At 39.6% G+C, this 22,986-nt stretch overlaps 1 protein-coding gene across 2 annotated transcripts in view; it reads right to left on the bottom strand.

Moving 5' to 3' along the window:
- Positions 1–22,986, bottom strand: part of rfc5.L (replication factor C subunit 5 L homeolog) — a 36,045-nt gene that overhangs the window by 10,523 nt on the left and 2,536 nt on the right. For both annotated transcript variants that reach the window (NM_001087208.1, XM_041564251.1), the window contains 8 exon segments: positions 11,014–11,091; positions 12,032–12,161; positions 14,117–14,198; positions 14,806–14,965; positions 15,364–15,437; positions 16,109–16,188; positions 18,399–18,535; positions 19,576–19,640. In NM_001087208.1, the coding sequence (NP_001080677.1) occupies positions 11,014–11,091; positions 12,032–12,161; positions 14,117–14,198; positions 14,806–14,965; positions 15,364–15,437; positions 16,109–16,188; positions 18,399–18,535; positions 19,576–19,640 (806 nt within the window).

Below are 22,986 nucleotides of genomic sequence, written 5' to 3'. Positions count from 1 at the left end.
GTTCTTGGGAAGGGAGGGGGATAATACTCCAACTTGCAGTGCAGCTGTAAAGAGTGACTGAAGTTTATCAGAGCACAAGTCACACAGCTGGGGGCACCACAGAAAATAAAAATACATCTAGCCCCATGTCAGATTTATATATTAAAAGTTTTGCTTTTTATTTTTGAAAAATGAATTTCAATGCAGGATTCTGCTGGAGGAGCACCATTAACTGATGTCTCCCATGACAGAATCCCTTTAAGTTTTGGATTTGTCAGCAAAATAATTCCTACTGGTATTGAACTACTGGGAGTCTGATCTATAAACATCATAAGTCTCTATAAAACAATACATGAACTAAATTCTGGAAAAACAATATAATATTGTCCAAGATAAACTAAATGCCCCAAAGAGAGCACATTATGTTAATAGAAGAAACCACTGCAACATATTGCAAATTAAAGGTGAAATTCTGCTGGCACAAATTGAATTAACAGTTTGAAATAGCTGTGCACTTAATCATAATTAAGCAACTTATTTTCTACATCGTTTTGCTGGGTTTTTAAAATATATTTATACTGTAGGAGTCCAAGGGTCATTATGAGGTGAAGGAGACCCATTAGAGAGACTTTGCCAATTTATACGGTAGTCGCTTTTTGTAGTGAACTAATCAGTAGCACACCAATGTCTTGGGGTTCCCCCTGCTGGGGAGTGACAACTTTATACAAATACACAATTAACTTCATGCAGTTGCTGTGGAAACAATTTTATAAGATGGCAGGAGAATCACTAAAGAAGCCAGCCACAAACAGATGGCACTTGACTCAAGCCCAAGTCCCCTCTGCGTATTTCCCCTGTTTCAGATGGCAAAACAAGGATATCAGGTATATGCTCTTTACACCAGCTGGAGCCAGGAGGGACTGAAAAGACGTCATTCCCTAAGCTCGAGGGACATGAAAAACAAATCTCTTCAGCTAACTCACTCCTCATTAAAGTGGAATTCCTACCACACACTAGAAGGTGCAGGCCCACAAAGAACGGACAAGGAAAAAACTGAAGTGGTGCAACATCAATATTTCTGAACTTTTCCTAGCAGTTGTTACATGGGCTATCGTACATGACATATTGCAGTAAGACATTTTCCCTATAAAAAAAATAAGCCAGTGTTTAACCATTTCCCATTACAGATGGAGCCAGAATGGATTATACATTTGTCGCGCTGTAACGGTAGATAAGCGCAGCTAATGCGAAATCCTACGTTGTCTCATCTCATGCGTCGCGTTTACCTGCATGTAATACAGAGTTGTGGCCACTAGATGTCACCAAATGCTAGTTATAACAAACCACATTACATATGGTGGCTTAGTGGGTAAAGTCCCTGCCTTTGACCAGTGTGTTTAGTGTTCAATCCCCAAAGTCAAACCAAGTTAAATTCTGTTGTCACTTTCAGTGCAATGAACCATGTCCCAACATTAAAAAAAAATATTTTTTTGGTGGGGGGTGGGAGACAAATAAATGGAAAAATAATCAATGGGCTTTTGTGACCATAATTCTAGGCATTAGTAATTTGCATAGTACTGTATTAATACTTGGTTGAGTACTTTACCCCCCTATAAAAACAAATAATAATTATAAAAACAAATACATACATCAATGTTTTATAGAACCTTAAATACAGCAATATTTATTATTATTTTTTTAAACTTTTTAATAGCTGTATGTATTAGCCTAAAAGAAACGTTTTCAGCACATGCACCAGATCAGAGGCTTCATAGCCTTGTGGTTAAGTGACTGAACTTTGAAACTGAAGGTCATGGGTTCAAATCCTAGATTTTCTTTTCCCCCTTCACAATCATGATTTTTTTTTTTTTGGTGTGTGGGACACTGCTAAATCAATTGAAATAAATCAATGGGAGTTGTGATAATAATTATCTTATAAAATAATAAGCCTAAATATGACAATGATTTTTTTTTAATTTTATTATGCTATTAGCCTTGAAAAAATGTTTTCGTCAGCCATAACCGCCAAAAGGCTTCATAGCATTGGGGTTAGCTCACTGAGCTTTGACACACAAGGTCATATGTTCTAGTCTTGCTTTTCTTTTTTAATTTGTACTGTTAAATGTTCCACAGTATATGTATTAGAGATTCTACCAGTTGATTTATTCATGTTAAAAATAATATTTATATTTCTGACAGCACAAAAAAATATTCTCCTGTTATAGATTGGATTTGTGATATACACAGCAACAGAATAAACATTGCTTTATAAAATGCACCCCATGTCCTGCCAGAGAGAGAGAGAGAGACAACATTTCCAACTTAATTGGCTTTTGGCAGAGAGGCCAGTACAGCTAACAGGTGCAACTAAGATACTTTGTAACAATTTTGAATTAAGAAAATAAGTAATTGTAACAGTTTAGATAAGGCCAAATTTTGTAAAATGAACATGGTAATTAGGGGGGTGTGGCCACAAAATGGGTGTGGTCAAAAAAAATTTGCCATGCTACATGCGAAAAAAATTTTGTCCCTCTTTTTACTTATAAAATGTTGGGAGGTGTGCTGAAAGCACTCTGACCAAAGCTGCTGGGGCCACCTGTTGTTGGACCCAGTACACCCTGGACGATAAATATCCTGACATCTGGGTATGTGTTGGGGGGGTTCTCTGCAGCTCCACATGAGCCCCTGACTGCTGGTTTATGTTTTTGATATTTTCACTGCCTTTGCCAATCACCATTATCGGCTTCATTCATTAAACTCGGCTGGACAGCCTTCCCGCAGCTCCCCTGGCTGTTCCCGTCACATCACACAGCCTATAGGAAGGAAGTCACGCTACAATGCCAGTAGCTGCCCAGCTGCACACCTACAGGCAGGGCCGCCATCAGGGGGGGACAGGGGGGACAAGCGTACCGGGCCCGGGCATGAAGGGGGGCCCGGCAGCGCTGCATTTTTTTGAAGATCCGGGCCCCCCTTACGAGCGCCCGAGCCGTACGTCTTGCCTCTTCAGTGCCGAATGCGGAAGTGCCGAAATGCCGAAGCCGATGCGACGAAAAGACCCGAAGTCACGGAAAAAGCCGAAGTCCCGAAGTCACGAAGCGCCGAAAAGACCCGAAGTCACGAAAACAGCCGAAGCCGAAGTCCTGAAGCAGCGCAAAGACCCGAAGTCACGAAAACAGCCGAAGCCGAAGTCCTGAAGCGGTGAAAAGACCCGAAGTCACGAAAGGAGGCGAAGTTGAAGTACTGAAGCCATGAGTTCAATTCTACTGAACACCAGTTTGTGTTTTTTTTTTTTTAATCCCCTGGCCACCAATGTATTATTTTAATATTCTATAGGCCCCTGCCACCAATCTTTTTTTTAAAACTTTTGTTTTTGGGGCCCCAATTTTTTTTTTAACTCGTAAGGGGCCCCTTGCCACCATTGTTTTTTTTTGGGTTTTTTTTTAAAAAAAAAAATTAATTTTCTTTCTGGTGGCCCCAAATTTTTTTAACTTGTAAGGGGGCCCCTGCCACCAGTTTTTTTTTTTTTTTCAAAAAAAAATTATTTTTTTTTAAAATTTTTTTTGGGGCCCCAATTTGTTTTTAACTTGTAAGGGGGCCCCTTCCACCATTTTTTTTTTTCAAAAAAATTTTTTTTTCTCCAAATTTTTTTTTTGGGGCCCCAATTTGTTTTTAACTTATAAGGGGGCCCCTGCCGCCAATGTTTTTTTTTTTTTTCAAAAAAAATTAATTTTTTTTCAAATTTTTTTTGGGGCCCCAATTTGTTTTTAACTTATAAGGGGGCCCCTGCCGCCAATGTTTTTTTTTTTTTTTTCAAAAAAAAATTAATTTTTTTTCAAATTTTTTTTTGGGGCCCCAATTTGTTTTTAACTTAGAAGGGGGCCCCTGCCACCAATGTTTGTTTATTTTTTAGGTTTTTTTACATTTTTTTTTGTTGGGGCCCCAAGTTTTTTTTAACAGGGGGCCCCTGCCACCAATGTTTTTAAAAAAAAAAAAATTTTAATTTTTATAAGGGGGCCCTGACCATCAATAGCTTTTTACAACTTGTGTGGGGGGGGGTTACTTTTTTAGCGCTGATGTCTGTGTGGTCTTTTAACTGCGATGTGGGCGGGATATGGGGCGGAGCTTGGTCGTCAGTGTGGGCGGGGCCCAGGGGGCCCCAAAAATTTTGTTGTACGGGGCCCCGTGATTTCTAATGGCGGCCCTGCCTACAGGACCCAGAGCGGCCGATCATGGCTAAATGGCTGAATAAGTACTTCAACATGGGTAACAATAACAGCAAGAGCCCCCCGCAACCCCCCAGATCGGATTCCAAGAAGAATGGGGGGCCGAGAGCTCTTTCCACCTGCAGTACTGCAGGTAAGCTGGTGCTTGGGGGACACCATGCTCTTGTGCTCCGACCCCTCTGTCAGTTGTTGCCTGGCCGATCTCCTCTCGCTGTTGCTGCGGTACAGGTGTGGAAAAAGCATAAATGGAAAAAAAATCAATGGGCTTTTGTGACCATAATTCTAGGCATTAGTAATTTGCATGGTACTGTATTAATACTTGGTTGAGTACTTTACCCCCCCCATAAAAACAAATAATAATTATAAAAACAAATACATACATCAATGTTTTATAGAACCTTAAATACAGCAATATTTATTTTATTTTATTTTTTTACTTTTTAATAGCTGTGTGTATTAGCCTAAAAGAAACGTTTTCAGCATACATAATAGATCAGAGGCTTCATAGCCTTGTGGTTAAGTGACTGGACTTTGAAGCTGAAAGTCATGGGTTCAATTCCTCTATTTTCTTTTCCCCCTTCACAATCATGATTTTTTTTTTTTTTTGGTGTGTGGGACACTGCTAAATGAATGGAAATAAATGAATGGGAGTTGTGATAATAATTATCTTATAAAATGATAAGCCTAAATATGACAATGATTTTTTTTTTATGTTATTTTACTATTAGCCTTGAAAAAATGTTTTCAGCCATAACAGCCAAAAGGCTTCATAGCATTGGGGTTAGCTCACTGAGCTTTGACACACAAGGTCATAGGTTCTAGTCTTGCATTTTTTTAAAAAAAAAATTGTACTGTTAAATGTTCCACAGACAGCTGCAGCAACCTGCGCTACTAAAGACACAAGAGAGCAGGGCTGGACTGAGAGTCCAAATAGGCCCTGGCATTTCAGGTAAAACAGGCCCAACCAGCCTACACAGAGGCCCAAACAGACCCCACCAGCCACTAAATACTGACTTTCTATGGGACCTTATAGCAGCCCCTCTGGAATTTGCCAGAACCCACAGATTGCCAGTCCGGGCCTGCAAGAGAGGGGCCCCGGTCATAACTAACTAGGATTGCAGACACCTGTAGCGCAAAGTAATTAGGGACCCGGCTTACCGGGAACTAGTGTTGCCACCTGCCCGGTATTTTACTGGCCTGGCCGGTACATTTCATGGCTGATCCCAATGTTATTAATAGGGAAAAAAATTAAATATATAAGGGGGAGGCGGCCGACATTGATCCTCTGCTCCCCCCACCACCTTCACTACCAGGGCTTCCTCCAGAAATCACTGACAAGGGAGAGAGATTTCAAATCAGCGGCCTCGTTCTTCACAGACTCGCAAGACTCTTCTTCACGGACTTAGACCCACTAGAACGATCTCCGGAGTCGCTGGAGTCACATTTCCACTGTGCCAGTGCTACGTGCTTCTTACCAAGGACCACAGCTCCTTCACACACTGTCACGATATATGGGATAGAGCCAGGGAGGAGAAATCCAGTGCCAAACGATTGATCGTCGCCATTTCTGAAGAGGACAGGAAGTGGAGTTTCAAGTTATTTATTAATAAAGGATTTGCGATTTTAAACTTTAATTTGTGTTTGTGGGTTTTTTTGCCGTATACTAACAAATTTTTTTTAAAAAATTTTGATGTTACTTGTCCTTTAACACAGGGGTCCCTGAACTTTTTTGGACCGGGGCCGGATGCAAAATTTTTTTTCGAGGACCAGGGGGTGGGGTGGGATTGGGGTCAGGTTGTGGGGGTCAGCAACATAGTTGGATGCGCTGGCGTCCAATTCGGGGCGCGTCGGCATCCAATTCGACGCACTGGGTTCAGTGTCCACAGGCTGCTTCTGGGCTGCAGCCCGACAATTGGGGAACCCTGCTTTAACAGACCTTCCCCCCAACAAAAGTCCTACATATGTGAACACTGTAATATAAACAAACCCTGGTGCTTTTTAAATGCAAATGAGATGAGGGCATGTAATTAGTACAAAGCTCCTAGACTCAGTAACTGGAATGCACAATTAAACAATGAGGCAGGAGTGGGGGTTGGGTGTGCTGTACTATACCATGTGCTAAGTAGGGAATTGTCAGACCATTCAAATTAATTTACAATGCCTTCAATTCTTTGAGCAGAGATTCACCTGAGATCACTAAGGGCTCATACAGAGAAGCAGGTTTAAGCTGTATAACAGAGCATTCTGTCCCAGTGGCTGCACAGATCCTATCTGATCCCCATTGTAAGCAGCAGTCCTGTCCTGCTTTATGGCAGCTGAGATTCTATCAATCTGTATAACAGAGCATTCTGTTCCAGTGGGGTGGGGGGCATTACTATGCACATATGCTCATGTTATTGGTGGGGGATGGGGTGCCTATATATTATTTACCTACCAGCTGACATATTTGCAGGCCCCCACTAGACTGAAAAAAGCAGGCTAATGAGGGATGTCACCGAGTAGGCCGGGACTGGCAATCTGTAGGTTCTGACAAATGCCAGAGGAGGGGCTTCTCTAACAAGCTATAGAAAGTCACTCTTTAGTGGGCTGGTTGGGTAATGTTTGGGCCTATTTTGACTCCCAGTCCTGACCAGATACTACAAAAAATCAAACCTTAAATATAGATGAGGGTTTACTTTTTGAACTCCATTGTAACATCAATAATACGCGCTGCGTCAAAACGCATGCAATTTGATGCATGCGTCAAAAATAAGGTTATAGATAGAATTGTCACATCGCATCGTGTCGCAGCGTTGTTCCGACGCGACGCGACTGTCGCATGCAGACGCAATGCTTTGCTTTTTTGTAGTATCTGGTCAGGACTCTGGCATTTGTCAGAACCTACAGATTGCCAGTCCCGGCCTACTCGGTGACATCCCTCATTAGCCTGCTTTTTTCAGTCTCGTGGGGGCCTGCAAATATGTCAGCTGGTAGGTAAATAATATATAGGCACCCCATCCCCCACCAATAACATGAGCATATGTGCATAGTAATGCCCCCCACCCCACTGGAACAGAATGCTCTGTTATACAGATTGATAGAATCTCAGCTGCCATAAAGCAGGACAGGACTGCTGCTTACAATGGGGATCAGATAGGATCTGTGCAGCCACTGGGACAGAATGTTCTGTTATACAGATAGCTAGAATCCCAGCTGCCATAAAGCAGGGCAGGACTGCTGCTTACAATGGGGATCAGACATGATCTGTGCAGCCACTGGGATAGAATCTCTGTTATACAGATAGCTAGAATCTCAGCTGCCATAAAGCAGGACAGGACTGCTGCTTACAATGGGGATCAGATAAGATCTGTGCAGCCAATGGGACAGAATGCTCTGTTATACAGATAGCTAGAATCTCAGCCATAAAGCAGGGCAGCACTGCTGCTTAAAATGGGGATCAGATAGGATCTGTGCAGCCACTGGGACAGAATGCTCTGTTATACAGCTTAAACCTGCTTCTCTGTATGAGCCCTTAGTGATCTCAGGTGAATCTCTGCTCAAAGAATTGAAGGCATTGTAAATTAATTTGAATGGTCTGACAATTCCCTACTTAGCACATGGTATAGTACAGCACACCCAACCCCCACTCCTGCCTCATTGTTTAATTGTGCATTCCAGTTACTGAGTCTAGGAGCTTTGTACTAATTACATGCCCTCATCTCATTTGCATTTAAAAAGCACCAGGGTTTGTTTATATTACAGTGTTCACATATGTAGGACTTTTGTTGGGGGGAAGGTCTGTTAAAGCAGGGTTCCCCAATTGTCGGGCTGCAGCCCAGAAGCAGCCTGTGGACACTGAACCCAGTGCGTCGAATTGGATGCCGACGCGCCCCGAATTGGACGCCAGCGCATCCAACTATGTTGCTGACCCCCACAACCTGACCCCGCTGACCCCAATCCCACCCCACCCCCTGGTCCTCGAAAAAAATTTGCATCCGGCCCCGGTCCAAAAAAGTTCAGGGACCCCTGTGTTAAAGGACAAGTAACATCAAAATTTTTAAAAAAAATTTGTTAGTATACGGCAAAAAAACCCACAAACACAAATTAAAGTTTAAAATCGCAAATCCTTTATTAATAAATAACTTGAAACTCCACTTCCTGTCCTCTTCAGAAATGGCGACGATCAATCGTTTGGCACTGGATTTCTCCTCCCTGGCTCTATCCCATATATCGTGACAGTGTGTGAAGGAGCTGTGGTCCTTGGTAAGAAGCACGTAGCACTGGCACAGTGGAAATGTGACTCCAGCGACTCCGGAGATCGTTCTAGTGGGTCTAAGTCCGTGAAGAAGAGTCTTGCGAGTCTGTGAAGAACGAGGCCGCTGATTTGAAATCTCTCTCCCTTGTCAGTGATTTCTGGAGGAAGCCCTGGTAGTGAAGGTGGTGGGGGGAGCAGAGGATCAATGTCGGCCGCCTCCCCCTTATATATTTAATTTTTTCCCTATTAATAACATTGGGATCAGCCATGAAATGTACCGGCCAGGCCAGTAAAATACCGGGCAGGTGGCAACACTAGTTCCCGGTAAGCCGGGTCCCTAATTACTTTGCGCTACAGGTGTCTGCAATCCTAGTTAGTTATGACCGGGGCCCCTCTCTGAGTCTCTTGTGTCTTTAGTAGCGCAGGTTGCTGCAGCTGTCTGTGGAACATTTAACAGTACAAATTTTTTTTTTAAAAAATGCAAGACTAGAACCTATGACCTTGTGTGTCAAAGCTCAGTGAGCTAACCCCAATGCTATGAAGCCTTTTGGCTGTTATGGCTGAAAACATTTTTTCAAGGCTAATAGTAAAATAACATAAAAAAAAATCATTGTCATATTTAGGCTTATCATTTTATAAGATAATTATTATCACAACTCCCATTCATTTATTTCCATTCATTTAGCAGTGTCCCACACACCAAAAAAAAAAAAAATCATGATTGTGAAGGGGGAAAAGAAAATAGAGGAATTGAACCCATGACCTTCATCTTCAAAGTCCAGTCACTTAACCACAGGGCTATGAAGCCTCTGATCTATTGCATGTGCTGAAAACATTTCTTTTAGGCTAATACACACAGCTATTAAAAAGTAAAATAAATAAATAAATAAATAAATAAATAAATAAATAAATAAATAAATAAATAAATAAATAAATAAATAAATAAATAAATAAATAAATAAATAAATAAATATTGCTATAAAACATTGATGTATGTATTTGTTTTTATAATTATTATTTGTTTTTATAGGGGGGTAAAGTACTCAACCAAGTATTAATACAGTACTATGCAAATTACTAATGCCTAGAATTATTGGCACAAAAGCCCATTGATTTTTGTTTCCATTTATTTGGCTGTGTCCCCCCAAAAACTGAATACATCAATGTAGTAAAATATTATTAATAGAAGTTGCTGACCGTTTTTACCCACTCCATATCACAGTTAGGGCTCTTACAGACGAGCGTTTCTTCATGCGCTCCCCTGCGCTCCGTTTGGCTGCGTTCAGCCGCAGGGGAGCGCAGGTCTAGACGCTGCTAATGTCTTTCTATGTGCCTGTACTGACACAGGCGCATGTAAGCGCTGAACGCAGGAAAAATGCAGCATGCTGCATTTTTCTGCGTTTTTCAATGGTTCAGCGCTTACATGCGCCTGTGTGAGTACAGGCACATAGAAAAATATTAACAGCGTCTAGACCTGCGCTCCCCTGCGGCTGAACGCAGCCAAACGGAGCGCAGGGGAGCGCATGAAGAAACGCTCGTGAGTAAGAGCCCTTAAAAGACTCAAAACTGCCACTACAATTGAAAAAAAAAAAAAAATCTAATGACTATAAAACTGCTAAAATGGGAATCGATCCACCAACCTTTTGTATCATAAAGCAGAGCATTAGCCAACTGAGCCATTTCTTAGAACAAGAGTAAAGCTGAATCACTTTATATAAGACACTGGTCAGGCTGCTACAGAACCCAAAAAAAAAACAAAAAACAAATGCACACAAGGGAAAGGGGGACTGTGGTCACTACTTAATTTAGCTCTTCTACCTTATAAGAAACTGCTACCCATTTAGCTAAGAATGTCAAGCTTAAGCCTAAAACTTCAATCACTAAAAAGGGTGATTGCAAATCACTCTGCTGTCTACAGTCAAATATTTCAGCTCAGGAAGAGGAGAGTAAAGGTACTTTCCCCGCAGAAGCCCTGTTTCTTCCCCTCAAGAGATCCTTTCTGAAATGATCTCTGCCTTTTTGTAGCAAAAACAAATAATATAACGCTTATTAAAAAAAAAAAAATAATGGTGGGCAGATTCAAACTAATAACCCTCTATTTCCCTCTATTTCCTAGACCTACACCTTAACCACTACACTATAGGTGCTGCTTATGGGGCTTCTAATAGCTCAGGCGCCACCTGGTGTCCATTGCTTGAACTGCACCTATTTAAAATTTAAGAGCAATCCTTTCTATACGCTGGGACTGTGCGTTTCCCTGCGCTTAGTGCGAACAGCGCATTTATCTTGATCCGTTACAGCGCGTCAAACGTACAATCTATTCTGGCTCCATCTGTAGTTTTGTTGTATCCTTAATCAGCTATGGACCACTGGCAGACACCGTAACTACTAACCGGTTTACTAATTCCCATTAAGTGTAATTTAAGAGCATTTGACACAAACCTTGAGTTTTTTTTAAGTGCTGGAAGATGGGTACAAATGCGCAATTACAACAGTGATATAAATGACCCTTTGTACAGGGGTGAACAGAAATATAAGTGACAAGTGGAACCTCCTGCAAAAGAAAAATAATTTTACCTCGATGCACATAGAGATGGACTTCAGTTAAAATATCATGAAGAGCCAGGCCTTTCAGCGTCTTCAGCTCCATAATATCTGAAAGCACAATCTTAAGGAATGATTGAAGTAACTTTCCATACATTATCAGTGCTACGTCCAGGTGCAAAATAATAAAAAAAGCTAACTAGCAAAAGCTATTCCCTACCCCCTCAGCACATACTGTAATAGAATGTTTTTTCTACAGGCCACATTTCTGCTTCGTCCTTCTGTTACGGTTTTCCCTATTCGGAGTGATGTGCAGTTGTACAGGAGCTGGGTGGCCACAGAAAAATAAACAAGTGCCAGGTGATCTGCCTGGCAAAAACACTCTAAGGAGAACACTGCATCTGACACCCGCAATACCCAAAGGAAAATTATATTATTATATTACTTTCCTATGTAGATAGAGGGAATTATAATTTCTCTTTACATCTGGGGGTTATTTATCAAGGTCCGAATTTTCAGAATGGATCTTATTTATGAAGGAAAAAGCCCAAAAAATAGGGTTGGGCAAAACTAAGAAAACGTCAGAGCTTTCCCCAAAACTCCGAATTGTTCGGATTTCAGAGTTTTCTGCAAGAACTAAGTTTTCCCCAAAATCATCGGATATCGGTACGGACATCAGCGCAGACATCAGCGCAGACACTGGAACCTTCCCCGTCAACTTATACAGGACCTCAAAAGCTTTTAGATGGCGGGCTTTCGGATTCAGAATTTTTAGACCGTTGGACTTAAATAAATCTCGAATAATTTGTAGTTTTTTTTTTTTGCTACGAAAACTACGAATTCTTCGACGTTCAGGAAATTCGGAGCTTGATAAATAACCCCTCTACTGTGTCATGCACTAACTAGGTACCTACCTTCTAACAATTTTCTGTGAAAAAAAAAAAACCTGCATAACACTGTGAAGATTTTAAATTATTTTCCCATCACCGAGAGATATTGCCTTTGTTACTTACAAGCTGTCACATCATACACAGCCCAGCACAAAGGATACTTTTGTAAGCTGAAGTAAAATCCTTGTTCAGCATCCAGTCGAGAATATTGGCTATGTCAGACCTCAGGGGATGGCCGGTACAGGTATACACAGTATCCTCTGTTACTTTCCCATAAGCCATATTTGTACTCTGTAACAGAATGAGAACGAAAAATTAGGAGAAACTTTCAATCAAACAAGATTTTGTCTCTCCCCTCTTTAAAGATAATTTAAAGCAGAATCAATCCCCGAGTTTTCGTATAAAAATATTAAAAAGGTTATTGAATGCTAAGCATGTCAGGCTTCCCAACAGATTAAATGAGACAAATTCCCACCCTTATAACAATGTAAAAATGCTCAGAATGCTCTTCTGAGTACTTTTGCAATATACATACTTTTGGTTTTTGAAATTTTATATTACAAATATCATGAATGTGTAACATCTGCACCATCTGCTGTTTTAGCCAAACAGAAAGGTGAAAGCTTAATTTACTGATGCAGGAAGCATGTACTGGTGCTTCCCTGCTCACTTTTATCAGTCTTTTACCTGACAACAGATGCGGGTATTAGCAGTGTAAATACATACTCTGCTTCAATTTCTTTTGTTTAAATAAATTGTTGTGATTTGAATATGGGGAATAGCTATGCCAGTAAATGCCACAGACACAGGTGGGGAGGCTACAGACCACAATTAATTGTAAGCTTCATAATTGGTCCACGTGGAATACCAAAACCCCAGTGATAATTCTAGCTGTCTGCAAAGAAGTCTCAATTAATGGTCTACAATGAACAGCTATTTAATACTAGGAGGATAACATGTATTATCATGGTATGCAGTGATTTCCATTTTCTCTCAAGGTCCTATAGAATTAACACTGTTAAAAGTGCAAGTAACACAAAAACGCTTTCCTGGCAGTGGAAAGGATTAATGCAATGCAAATGAGCAAAAACAAGTCGGGTGTAGTAGTGCTAGAAGCTAATATGCCCTTTGTCCTCCCGACTTAATGTTGTTTTTAATTGCAGTGTGTTTCCAATAGCCTCTGAATTGTTGTCTTAAAGCCTCACTCTGTCAATTCTGTTCAACTAAAATTTAGATATTTAGATATTTATGTATGCCGTAGCAGTACTCAAAAGCCCTACAGGAAAAACTACAGATATTTCCTAATAACAATATTGGCTAAAACAGTGCAGTATTTTTTGAAAACCAATTTGTACATTTCCTGATGTCTATGTTTCCAGGTTATAGAAAAGTCATTAAGAAACTGTGATTGTATGGCAACCCGTGGTCCAAGTCACGCCCCAAAATGCATGGCATAGATAGAGTTAAAGTGAATTAAAAATGCTGCAATAACTAACTGCAATAATTAGCTAATGAGAAAAAACATCTCTAAAATCTTTACATTCCCTTCCCTTGTTGAGCTTCTCTCATTAGGACAATTGGCAAATATGCAGGTCGCAGTTCGGGTTGCCGGCTGCGGGTTTGGGTCTTAGAAATTGGTTACGCGCAGGACTCTAACACAAAGCCAATTCTTTTTATATAGGAGCCCCTTTGCTAGGGTGGCTGCATTGAAAGGGCGGCCCAACTTTTTTTCCTGAAAATTTTCTAAAGCCCCTCAGCCCAATATTACTGTATATACTTGCTGCAAAATCTAGTGGCAAACCTGATCACAATAGTCTCTACATGCACCAGTCAGAAGATAATGGGGGTGGTTGAGAGGAGGAGAGCATAGGAAACATCTGATATTAATACAGCCGCACCCGCACTACAGCCACATTTGAATTTCCCATCATATTGAATACATGTCTTTCTTCATCTGCATAATATTTGCTGTCATAATGTTATTACTTGTTTAATATGAAAATCAAATAAAATATTTTCAAAATGAATTTCTTTGGGAAAAGAGGTATAGTCCTCATTAAGACTCAACAGACAAGATATTTATAACCCCTAAAAGCAAAATATTGCAAGACAGTATGAAAAAGATTTGGGTTCCAAAACATGTGGCCATTCCAGGACAACATTTGGCAAAATGACTTTAGAGTTAATACAACAAAGTTTGTCTGGTTTCTCTTGGGAAAACTGCTGAAAGGAAACTTTGATCTAACCTGTAAGATATTCAGTGATCTGCGCATGTCTCCATTGGACAAGGTCACCAAGGCTTTCATTCCATCAGGGCTGATGTCTACACTGTCAGCAGAAAAGGAAGTATAAGTGAATCAAAAGGGACACATGGAATGTCTACATTATCATTGGAGTCTTAAAAATGATGTCTAATTAATAACAAGGCATTGTTTCTCTGCTTGCAGGAATACATGTATTTTTCTGTTACTAATCTAATTCCAATCATGTAATTGTATCTCTACCACAGAAGATTATTCAAAGTGTCAGGCAAGATTAAACATTATCAATAGCAGAAAAGGAATTCTTCTAGGACACTAGAGTCTGAACATTTGATTACATTTAAACCTAGCCACATACAGACACTCTTCATCTGAAAGCAGTGGACTGCCTCAATGGCATAAAATAGAATGTTTTCTAAAAATGTACTGGCTGATGCTTAGGTCAGTGAAGGCATGTGGCCCCCAATTGATCTATGTTAGTTAAACAGTGCCTTAGTACTTTACATATGCCATTTTAGGGAATATTTGATGGCAAAAAAAAAAAAAATAATAGTAAAAGAAAAATAAAAAAAAAGATATCTGTATTTCAAAATATTTGCATGGCTTGTAAAAGTCCAGCTGCAGAAGAATTGTTTTTTTTCAATGACAATTCATTCTCATACTGTCAAGCTTACCGCTCTTCCTTTACGACATGCTCAAGTCTAGGAATCATCATGTCGGAACTCAGAGGACCAAAGCGGAATCTGGTGCACCTGGACTGCAGAGCTGGTATGATCTTTGAGAGGTAATTGCAGATAAGGCAGAACCGAGTGTTCTCTGTAAATTTCTCAATCACTAAGTTGGGAAGAGAATGAGACATGCAGACAATACATTGTGTACAGGAAATAATGTGTTCCAGACACTTTTTTTTATCTGTAAGCCAAGCCTGTATATGGCAAGCCAATGGCCCATTCTCCCTGGTACTATAAAATAAATGTAGATTTAAAAAATAAAAACGTTGTACATATTATATTGGCAAATGCCACTGGCAGATCACTTCCTATGAAGCAGAGAAATATTTGCATGGCACCAATATTTGTACCAGATCCAGTAAACAAGTAGACAGACTGCATAAATAAAACTATTACTGAATAAAGAGGTGGCAGATTGTTTTGTCTATCTAGAATAAACCGAGAGCCTGGCAGCATGTAGTGATTCCAGGCATATGGTATTGAAACTGGGAGCCATTTTACCTCTTCTCAGAGCATTCTGTGCATCCTGAGTCATTGCGTCTGCTTCATCCAATATCACAAGCTTGAAGCCTTTTCTGTGAAAGGGACAATCTTGTTAAAATAAACGAGTCCAAGTAAGCTCTCCTAGCTCCTAAACTGTAATCACCTGACAGCAGACACTTTGCTTTTCAACGGTGTTGCATTTTACTTTACTGCCCAAATTTTATGTCAATAGCTTTTGATTTGTCTTTTCAAAAGTTATGTGTCCAGACAGTTATTTTCCATCAAAAAGTTACATTCAAACGTGTATCTGTACAAAATTCAGTCAGTTTCCTCATCAATGCATACCAGGTTGTACCATTTTATAATCACTGCCCCAATTTAATGGGAAACAATTTGTTGTTGCCTGCTTTAATATTTAACCAGCAAGCAAACCTTTATACTGTCATCAAATCAAAACCCCTCTTGTTAGCATTTTGTTAGCATGAAAATAACTGCTGTTGTCACAAGTATGGGGCAAGCCGTCCGTTTGTTTCGATCTCTGACCTACACTACAAAAACTATAATAAGTAGATACTGGCATGAGAAACTCATGGCAGAGGAATACATTTAACCCTAGGACCTATTTATGTAGACTTTGACAAAAGAGACATCATACTACTCTCCTCCCCTTGAGGGGGAAGGCAGAAATATATCAACTGGCAATGACTTGCATAAAAGAAATTGCTTTGATTTCAAAAGTTGTAGCCTGGTATTTATCACTTACTTAAAAATGGTTCTTGTGCTTGCGAAGCTTAAAATCGGTCCTCTGACAATATCTATGCCCCGGTCATCTGAAGCATTCAACTAGGTAATATGAGAGAGTACAATCAACAGTCAAGTAGAAACTACTCTGCATACAACACAGTGCTAACAAGAAGCTGCAACAGCCTAATTTAATGCTAACCAGTAAGATGCCAAAATGGCTTTAAATAAACCTACCCACTGCCTATTTCATGCTCTAAAACAGTGCTGTCCATCTTCTGTGGCACAGAGGGCCGGAATTTTTCTGGCCTACGTGGTGGAGGGCCAATAAAGGAATTATATTACTTCCCTGTGGATAACACAACAACCCCCAGCACATGATCACCTTAGGGGCCCCTTACAACACTTTCCAAATGATAAACCCCCAGAACTAACCTACCAGGCTCACATCCCACATATAGCATAGGACAGGCAGAGTATGGCGCACACAGGGAGCATAGGGAAGACAGAGTATGGCACACTAAGGGAGCATGGGACAGGCAGAATACAGCAGGAGACAGGGAAAGCTTTCAGGACTCTAAGATGAACGGTTCGTACTGTGCTAAATACAGTGACACAGTGCTGGTGCCCCTCCAGCAGTTTGTTGAGGTGTGAACAGGAGACCAATGTTGGCAGTTTCAGTCTGGGTCTGAGGTATGAACAGTACAGGGCTTTAGGGTGTGAACAATGCAGGGGATAACGGTCGGAATTTGAGGTGTAAACGATCCAGGGGCCAGTTAATCTCTGTACCGATACCTTTTATAGTTTACACAAGGTAAGCAGACACAGCAGGTAGACTTTCTTGTGGATTGCCACACAAGGGTGGTGTCACGGGCTTCCAGTTGGTCAGCACTGCTCTAAAATGACCCCATCATTGCTGTCCCCACTGGTCTGACAAAGGCAATTGGGGGTTGGTCCAGGCCAAAAATCATTAGGCTGGAAGACAGATGTAAGCAGTGAACCAGCCTATATGTTTTTTTCATTGACCCATAAGCCTGATCTATAGAGCATGAAATGTATGCCAAGAAGGTTTTAAGCAATGACACATTCCTTTTTAAATCTAGGATGTGAAATGTTTTGTAACACAGTGAAGCCTCAATTTTACAGCCCCTGATTTTAAGTTTTCCCTGATTTTACATTGTTGTTTTGTGGTCCCACCTATATATTATGCATAATACATTTCCCTGATTTTACACCATTTTTTCTGGTCCCTGAAAAACATAAAATGGGGGTTCTACTGTAATTGTAATATATCATGAAATACAAATATTTTGAAACATTTCATTTCGGTAAGATACAATATATTACAAGTTCAAACAATGAAAGGTCACGGGCATATGAAGTTTTAAATATGTTACAGAAAACTTTTTTTTTTGCATTGTGAATATTCAATTTCCTATTCTGCCACAATGTTATCTGCTTAAGGCAGATGTTCCCAAACTTGCAAACTCTCTCCTCAGGGGGCTCCAAGCAGTGAATGGGAGGGTCTGGTCTGCAAAGTGATCTCCCATATATTCATAGAAGCACAAAATAAAGGTCAGACAGGGTGAGATTTTAGGTAAGCACTTATTCTTGGAATATCAGGCTGATTAATAATAAGTATTAAGGGAATTTTCATAAATATTTAACACCGTTATGAGTTAAGGAGGCTACAGCACAAATATTGATGTCAAAACCAAAATGTTTAAAAACTGATTTAAAAGCTTAACTTTTGTTCATTTCTCCATTCTGACAGCCATACCACTTCTTGGAGGTTAGGTTAAGTGAAAGGTGTGCTTCCCCATTGCCCTGGATTATCTGTTGCCATTTTCATCAATGTGAAATATGAATTTTGAGATTATTGATGCTTGCTTTTTTAGTTGAAAATGTAAAAATGATCATCTAATTATTCCAAAAGCACTTGGCAAAGTTTGCTATTACAGAGGATAAACCGAATAGTATAATTAGTTAAGAAGCTTTCAATAGCTGTTATCTTTGTTAGCCAATCACAATTTTTGCCATTTTGTATTGCATGTTTTGCATGCTCATTTTATTGTGCTACACTTGTTAGGCAGAGACAAGCTAATTCAAGTTTGATGTACAGTAAATACATAATTTCCACTGTTCTGAGCACTGTTTACAGCAAGATTTAGCTGCAACTTCATGATCTTTAAATCATTCCAGATTTATTCCAATTGTTGGGTCTGCTTTAAGATGAATTTTGAATAAAGGTATTCCATTAAAAAGCCAAATGCAGCTTTACGCATTATAAAATTCTGCCATGAATAAAATACCTCTAAAACCATAGAATTGAATTCTCGATCTTTGTAAAGCTGCTTTGCACAGGCAAGAATTGTAGAGGTCTTCCCAGTCCCAGGAGGTCCATAGAATAAAAGGTGAGGGAGTTTGTCTTCGCTGATGAATCTCTGAACTTGGAAAGGAAAGTAATTGTGGGAAAAATAAATGCTTCATAAAAAATATATAGTTAGAATACATTTAAAAACTATAGTCAAACTTTAAAGGAGTCACCTAATATGAGCAATAAACTGCACCAACACAGTAGCAATTCCAACCAAATAGCAATTTGTCAAATAGAAGTTAGAAAATGAAAGCATAGATCTTAAAGGGCAACTACCACTGAAAAAGGTTTCCCAAACCGGAGGTGCAGCCTAAATTTGGTGGGGAAAGATATTTTCCTCAAATATTTTGCCTCGCTAGTGCTAGGTCTCATGAAGAAGGAGCTTCCAGTGAGGGTGGCCATGTTTAGTTTCGGTAAAAAACAAAAACTAGCTTTCCACAACTGGAGTGTGGGCTCTATTAGCTTGAACCTCTGGTGGGGGAGATGTTTTGTAGTGATAGATGGAGTCCTTTAAAGTTTGCTGTGGGTAACTAACCACGCTGATGCAGGTTTTCATCTACATTAGTATATCTGCTCATAAAACTTTTTATCAGACTGGTTCTATTTGAAAACAACTCAGACCATTATTCTGCTTCTGCCTAGGTAACCAATTACCTTCCATTATTCTGCTTCTGCCTAGGTAACCAATTATCTTAAATTATGAATAATCAAACAGCTAAATCAAACCTAAAGCATTTGTTGTGTGGTGCATTCAACCACATAATAACGAATGCATCATCTGGTTCAGTTTCCTTTGGGACTGAATCCATAGCAAGTAAAACCAATGCTGAAAGCAAGAGTGTTACCATTTTGCCTCTAGCTTCCCATCTCTTGTCATGCCAGTAGGTACAAACCTGAAGAACTCACACAAGTAACACACAAAGCAAATGCAGAAGGATATGCTTGTGGCTATATATTATAATAGGCCGGAATCTTTAACATAGCAAGGAAATTATTAATGTAACACAGATTATATAAAAACAATAAACAGAATTCTATATAAAAAGTGGTGATGAGTGACACCCCGATGCAGTTAGTAACCATGGTTTCGGTCAAACCAGCCCCTAACTTACTTGTGCTCAATATGTCTTGATGGGAAATCAGGTCATCAAGTGTCTGAGGCCGGTATTTCTCAACCCTATTACAAATAAAAAAAATGCTGATTGAACTGTGCAGGTTACATATTACTTTGTTCCTTCATATCTATCTATCTATCTGGACATACAATCTGTATGTACAATTACTTCAATTTATACGAAGTAAACAGACAAAAGTAGTAACAATACTGGGCCTCCAACACTCAGGTCCAGCCTGCAGACTAGAGCAGAAACATTAAAAGAGAACAGGTTCCTCTATCATGGTCATGGAGCATTTGCTACATAATTACACTCATTTTTCTGTACATTTGTTTGTTTATATACCAAATGATGTGTTTTTTATCTAAGACCTTTAAGAGAAAATATATAACACCAACAAACCCTCAGCTCGATCATTTAGCAAAGGAATATTCCGCATCCTGTGAAAACCATAACACTTGCGATTACTTATGTCAACTAATTTTTTTATAAAAAGGAGGATGTACATGTATGGGATCCGTAATCTGGAAACCCGTTATCTAGAAAACTCCGGATTATAGAAAGGTCATCTCCCAAAGACTCCATAATAACCAAATAACCCGAATTAAAAATTATTTCCTTTTTCTCTGTAATAATAAAACAGTACCTTGCTCTTCATCGAAACAAAGCTATAATTACTCCTTATTGGAGGCAAAACAATCCTATTGGGTTTTATTAATGTTTAAATGATTTTATAGTAGACTTTAGTCATGGAGATGCAAATAATGGCAAGATCTGTTATCCAGAAACCCCCAGGTCCCAAGCATTTTGGATAACAGGTGCCATACCTGTACAATAATGAGGAAATACAGTACAATAATGCAAAAAGGGTCAACTATGCTAGCAGAAAATATGCAAGTCTATGTTTAAGCCAGAATAAAATCTTTTATCAGAATTACAACAGTAGCATTGTTACATGCCAAATGCAGAACCCATACTTTTGCTAATGTAATCTTCCAGTGTGTATTTCTGCACCAAACTGTGTAGAATATTTTTCACCGCCTACTACTGGCTATTTTTTAATTAATTTGCATTATATAAATGATCATCTAATATGCACTGGTGGTATGCTTTTATGCACCCAGCCAATGTGGTTAGCACTTCTGCCTTGCAGCACCAAAGTTCAGAGTTTGATTCGAATGTGGACACTACACAGACAAGGGGAGAACATCCAGACTTCTTGTAGTTGGTTTCCACCTGTGCTCTAAAACAAAGGAAAATGCATTCTCATGAAACTGAACATTGTGTAAATATGATTGGGATTTATAATGCAAACTCCACTGGGGCAGGGACTAATGTGAAAGATAAACACACTAAAAAGTCCTTTATGAATGTCAGTGCTCTACACAAATTATTTTCCCTTCTACTGCAGTCATTTGTTCATCGTGTCTTAAATATACGCATGGTGTTCTTATTAATTAAAAGGCACACGTGAAATCTACATGCATCTGATTAGTAATTACGAGTAGATGCATCCTAGAAACTGTGCTGCTTTTTACTTAGCCATATATATAACTGTACAGAACATAAAATGATGAAATGTACCAGCAGCAGATTTAATTGTAATTCTCTCAATAATCATCGAAGCAGAAGACATGTCTCTTTTACAAGAAACTGTTTGATTGTTGGTTTTCATAGAACCCACTGTGGATTAACAAAACATAAATAAAGTCAGAACTTCAGGGGAAGTGATTGGAATACATGAGAAGCCGGAACATCTGCTCAGGGCATTTATGACAGTAGATATGCTCAAATGGGAACAATGGGTCAGCTCAGTCAAAACCATCACAGTTGCCAGACTTCCTATTTTCCCCAATGCAAGGGCAGAATCTCTTAAAATGTTTGCAAGTGGTTCCACTTAAAGGAACAGTAACATCAAATAATAAAAGTGTTTTAAAGTAATGAAAATATAATGCAGTGTTGCCCTGCACTGGTAAAACTGCGGTGTTTGCTTAAAGCTGGCCATAGACGCAAAGATCCGATCGTACGAATCAACGTACGATCGGACTTTCCCATCTCCCGACCCTCCACTAACCATTCAGATCAAAGTCTTTACCATTCCGATCAAATAAGAACAGATCACCCAATGTTCTGCCCCTGACAGCAATCGTACGATACTTATGTCTGACAACACTAGTGACAGTCTCCCACTGAAAATCGTACGATCGGCAATACACGCAGAGATATTATCGGCAGGCGACATAAATTTTCTAACCTATCCGATCGACCAAACGACCGATCTCCGACGGACGAAAAATGTCGGGACTCTCCACACATGGTCCGAAAATCGTATGAATCCACGATTCGTACGATCGGATCTTTGCATCTATGGCCAGCTTAAGAAACACTACTATTGTTTATATAAATAAGCTGCTGTATAGCAATGGGGGCAGCCATTCAAAGGAGAAAAGGCTCAGGTTACACAGCAGATAGAAAATAAGCTCTGTCTGTCTAATGGTGTTATCTTTTATCCATTAGTTAACCTGTGCCATATAGACATTTTTCAATTTCTGCCATTGCTCCACAGCAGCTTGTTTATATGACCTATAGTAGTGTTTCTGAAGCAAACAGATCAGTTTTACCAGTGCCAGGCAACACTACATGATATTTTCATTACTTTACAACACTTACATTTTTTGGTGTTACTGTTCCTTTAAACTCCAAATAAACCAACTGGTTGTTATACTTGCACACAAGGTCCAACCACCTCTTTGCCTTGTACTAGTCTGAGTTTATACAGATGTAATACTATTGCAACTTTTTATTCTCTAAAATAGGTCTGGGGGGGGGGTCGGACATGCTTTAAAGCCATCATAGTGGATTTTATAGTACAGTAGGACTTGAAAAAGGACCTTTGCTGCCCGAAACATGTTGTGTGGATGCATAATAAAGCACCGATTAGCAGGTATTCTGCTGTTTGCCTTTGATTTCCATATCCCATGATTGAATCAATTCCAGTGGTGGCTTGACGGAACACCAGAGGGAATCAAGGCTTTCCAATACACTTGGCTTTCCGTGTTTTACCCTGTGAGTGGGATTTTATAGTACAGTTCAAGAACAAACTGTATATATAGCATACAAACATCAACTTCAATATGAACAAAAGTTTCCCCTTTAAAATACATGAACATGCACTGATCTATTCTATCATATAAACTGTACTTCTGTTATTACAGACAAAAGGCATACAGCCCCAGAACTGCTGACATTACATTCATCAGTATCTAGTGAAGGCTCTACATTTTCACAATGCACAAACTGCACAGAGACTGCCATGTGATGTAGTAAAAAACAAGAACTTACAATCTCAGTGTGCAAGTTACATAAAGGACTATGACAATTTCTGGTATTCACAAAGCTTGGAGCAAG

This window comes from Xenopus laevis, chromosome 1L (assembly GCF_017654675.1).
Source record: "Xenopus laevis strain J_2021 chromosome 1L, Xenopus_laevis_v10.1, whole genome shotgun sequence".
In the NCBI taxonomy this organism is placed as follows: Eukaryota; Metazoa; Chordata; class Amphibia; order Anura; family Pipidae; genus Xenopus; species Xenopus laevis.
Note: the sequence above shows the minus strand (reverse complement) of the source record. Positions and strands in the feature narration are given on the sequence as shown.